The sequence below is a fragment of the Cotesia glomerata genome, linkage group LG8, assembly GCF_020080835.1.
Source record: "Cotesia glomerata isolate CgM1 linkage group LG8, MPM_Cglom_v2.3, whole genome shotgun sequence".
Classification (NCBI taxonomy): domain Eukaryota; kingdom Metazoa; phylum Arthropoda; class Insecta; order Hymenoptera; family Braconidae; genus Cotesia; species Cotesia glomerata.
The window spans coordinates 12,106,048-12,109,693 of record NC_058165.1 but is presented as its reverse complement, the minus strand read 5'-3'; the positions used below and the strand labels follow the sequence as shown (position 1 = coordinate 12,109,693).

Here is a 3,646-nt window from a genome sequence, read left to right as displayed (position 1 = left end):
GTTTAAAGTTATTAATATAATTTTTACATAATTTTGAATGTATAATGTTACAATTAAGATAAAAGCCCTAATAAATGCTCATGTACCAGTATATGATCACTTTATGTATCTATATTTGTGAATATAGATATACAAGTATATGGAGTGATCATTTACTGGTACATGAGCATCTATTGGGACTTTTACCTAACGATTTAACTAATTCATATTATATTCAATATAAAAAGACAAACTGAGTCAGAAAAAAATAAAAGTTTAGGAGTTCCAATAGTTGCGTTATTTATAGGATAGGCAAGCTTTACCTTTAATCAATTTTATAAATGTTAATCCGTCGATCTTAATCGTATTTTTGACACCTGTCCAACTCATTTTATATGCCATCGTATCAGAAACAGTAAACACTAATGTGTTTCTTACATGCTTTTCGAAACTTGCACCACCAAGCTGTTTAATATTTTCTCGCTTTGAAATAATAACAAAGAAAAGTAAAAGAATAAAATTATAGCATTCAAAAAAAATAAGTATAGGACATAAATAAATAATAAGCAGCGATAAATTGATTAACGTAAAGTAAAATAAATTAATTTCTTAAGTAATGAAATCAATAGTAATAGTTTGTAGATTTGAAGTTAAATTTGCAATAAAAAAACTTACATATTGAGTAGATGCGACCACATTTTGAATTTTACTCTCAAATCCTGCCAACTGACTTCGAGTTTGGATCGGCAATCCAAAATCTACTGTTTCTTCGACAGTATCATTATTGGCATTATTATTTTTATCTGATATTGTTAGATAAATCGACGAAATCAAAGTTTTTAAGCTTTTTAGTTCACTCAAAACTTTTCCTGTCCAAACATGAATATTGAAAGTTTTTGAAAAATGTATGATAGTGATAATACAAGTAAAAATCTGAACATTTTATTACTGAATTAATACTTACAACAACAGCCGTGACCATGAGTATCTGAACCAAGCAAAGACATCTGGTCATCATCTTTAAGTTCTGCAAGAGGTTGAATAGGGGGAGAGGACGGTTGTTTAATGCTTGATTGACGAGAGTAATCCCTTATGATTCTAAGCGGAATATCTGTAAAATAAAAATTTTACAAGACAAAAATTAGAAAAAGTGATATAAGTATTTAAAAAAAATTAATGAGATAAAATTAAATTACTGGATTTCTTGATACTTCTTATCTGAGGTATTGCACGCGGAGATACGTTCAATGAATCTCGAAGATTTTCTGATAAATAAAATTTAAATTAAGCTGATAAAATAAAATTAACAAAGAAAAAAAATTTTTTTTTAGTGCGACCATACCAATACTATTAGAGTCATTATTTAAACGAGGAGATTGAGCACCATCCTTCCGAAAAAAATCAGGATCTTGTGATAAACTTGCAAGCGGAATCCCAACTGAATCATTATCAGTATTATTCTCATCGGTATTATTAAAAGAGCTCATCGATTTATAAGTTGAATCTGAACTCTTGACTTGATTTTCACTTATACTATGATGAGATGATATAGGAGTTTTAAATGTTGGTGGTGGTTGCTGATCCTTTTGGCTCACGTACGTGGCAGGTGGCATTGGTATATTATTTATTCCGCTCTCTGAAAATAAAGTGTTTTATTAATAAGGAACAAAATAATTATATATAATTGAACAACTTTATTTGTTTCATACCCTCATTTTCAGAAGAACTTGACGATGATATTATCCTCTTTTTACTTTTAGTTTCTATACAATAAATAAAATTGATATTAGAATAATTTTATAAAAGATTTTAGGTAAAGGTAAAATAAATACTATTTATTTTTCTTTTCAATTTTCATGCAATATTAAATTTTACAATTTAATTCAAACTAATGATCCTTACTTTTTTGTATAGGCATCGATTCATCTTCTGTATCACAATAGCGTAAAGGTTTATTGCAGTTTCTTTTTCCTTTTTCTACTATTTCTAATTTTTTATTTTCTTTAATAGCAGCAAAACCTTCATCATCATTTGTAGACAGATTTAGGGTATCTAATTCGAAATCACGCGCTTCGTCATATGCCTCTGTTATAAAAAAATAATGATAGTTTAATTAATTATTTTCTTACTATCGATATAAGGTAAGATATAATATAGTTAATTAGGTAATTAAGAGCCAATAGTGAGTTACTGCAAATATTTGAATATCGATATTTGAAAGTTTAAGTATAGAAATACATGAAGAGATTATAACCAATTCCTGATCAACGAACTACATATTTCACTGTATAGTATAAATAATTTTACCAAATGGACCGCTGAGTCGACCATAATTATAAGTGATCCAATTATCTTTAGGGTTATCAGCTCAAATAATTTGTAAGGTAGGATTTTTTGTTTTCGGCCACTTAAAAGTTTGAGATTCTGAATCAACCCATGATGCAGGTGAGTTTGCAGACGTTTTCTCCCAAAACACTACAAAATACATCTTGTGTTGAAACTTAAAAAAAAATCAGAAATTGTAAATATTCATTAAATTTTAGCGCATTCTAAATTTTATCAGACACTTTTACAAAGACGATGCTGATAAGTTTTTTTTTTTAAATTAATCAAATCATCTATGCATAAATTTAATTAACAAAATTGTATACAAATGTTTAAAGTTAGTAATAATTTAAAAAGTAAAATATTTTAACTGCATTTAATTAAAACAGCGACGAGCATCGTCTTACAACAATTTAAAATAATTTAATTAGTTATAAAATATGAAAAAATGTGTTTATAACCTATGTTCTTACTTACAAGTTTATTTGTTAGGCAATTAAATTCTTGACAATTAACTGAATAATAAGAATCACCAAGACTATTAATTATTATATTTTCAGTCAGGATGTTTAGTCAAAAATAATACGTTTATGTTGTAATACTTTAATAAAAACACTTAGCAATGCCGAACGAATTATGATGCAATTCACGCTTGTCAACAATCACTCTTTTATGAGTGAGTGAGAGGTCCGTAGTATAAAGAACAAAAATGGCCGCTGTTGGCGCGAAAAGTACTAACAATTCAATTTTTCGCATATTCCAATATCGAATTATTTTTTAATTGAACACCAAATTTATTTTTAAAAAAGTAACAAATTGAAATTCTTTTTAAAAATGATTTAAGAAAATTCAATAAATCTGAAAATAGCAGAAATCTGATAATTTTTAAAAGTTTTATCAACAAAAAAATTAATACAAGGAAAATTATAAAATAAAGAAATTATAAGATGTCTATCAATTTCAATGTCATAAAATTATATGAAAAAATTATGTCGTACTATGATTCAATATCTGAATGGATTAAGGGTAGAAAACAAAAACTCTCTTTATAGGGGATGCAAACTGCTTTCATTTTTACTTCTACAGCACTAAAAAGCGTTGGTTGAGACCACGTATTTCCGAAGTATACATTTAATTCAAGTGAACTGACAGGATAATTAGGAAAACTAACAGGATCTAATAATGATACTCCTGTCAAACTTATTTTACCATCACTCACACTAATATTTTCTACTCGAAGAAGAACATTGTTTCTTAAATAACAATACTTATCACCTTGATTTTTCAATGACAGCGAAAACTGTTTAAAACGTATTATATTATAACAAAGAATGTTGAAGTT

General features: G+C 27.2%; 1 protein-coding gene across 4 annotated transcripts; it reads right to left on the bottom strand.

Annotated features, from left to right (window-relative positions):
- Positions 1–654: 654 nt before the first annotated feature.
- LOC123270679 lies at positions 655–3,115 on the bottom strand. 4 transcript variants are annotated; one of them, XM_044736840.1, is made up of 8 exons: positions 2,782–3,115; positions 2,287–2,479; positions 1,882–2,064; positions 1,689–1,742; positions 1,322–1,615; positions 1,191–1,244; positions 944–1,090; positions 655–848 (listed from the first exon to the last, which is right to left on the bottom strand). In XM_044736840.1, coding segments are annotated over exons 3-8 (567 nt in total). In that variant the 5' UTR covers positions 1,898–2,064; positions 2,287–2,479; positions 2,782–3,115; the 3' UTR covers positions 655–846. The 4 variants fall into 4 exon arrangements, with proteins under 4 accessions (XP_044592775.1, XP_044592772.1, XP_044592773.1 ...); XM_044736837.1 differs by having other exon boundaries at positions 1,176–1,244; positions 2,782–3,109; XM_044736838.1 differs by having other exon boundaries at positions 1,176–1,244; positions 2,287–2,454; positions 2,782–3,109.
- Between the last annotated feature and the right edge of the window lie 531 nt (positions 3,116–3,646).

Coding starts and splice junctions, on each gene's coding strand:
- LOC123270679 (XM_044736837.1), bottom strand. Junction 1,245..1,321: donor TAATGACTCTAATAGTATTG/GTATGGTCGCAC, acceptor TTTATTTATCAG/AAAATCTTCGAGATTCATTG. Junction 1,091..1,175: donor AAGAAGTATCAAGAAATCCA/GTAATTTAATTT, acceptor TTTATTTTACAG/ATATTCCGCTTAGAATCATA.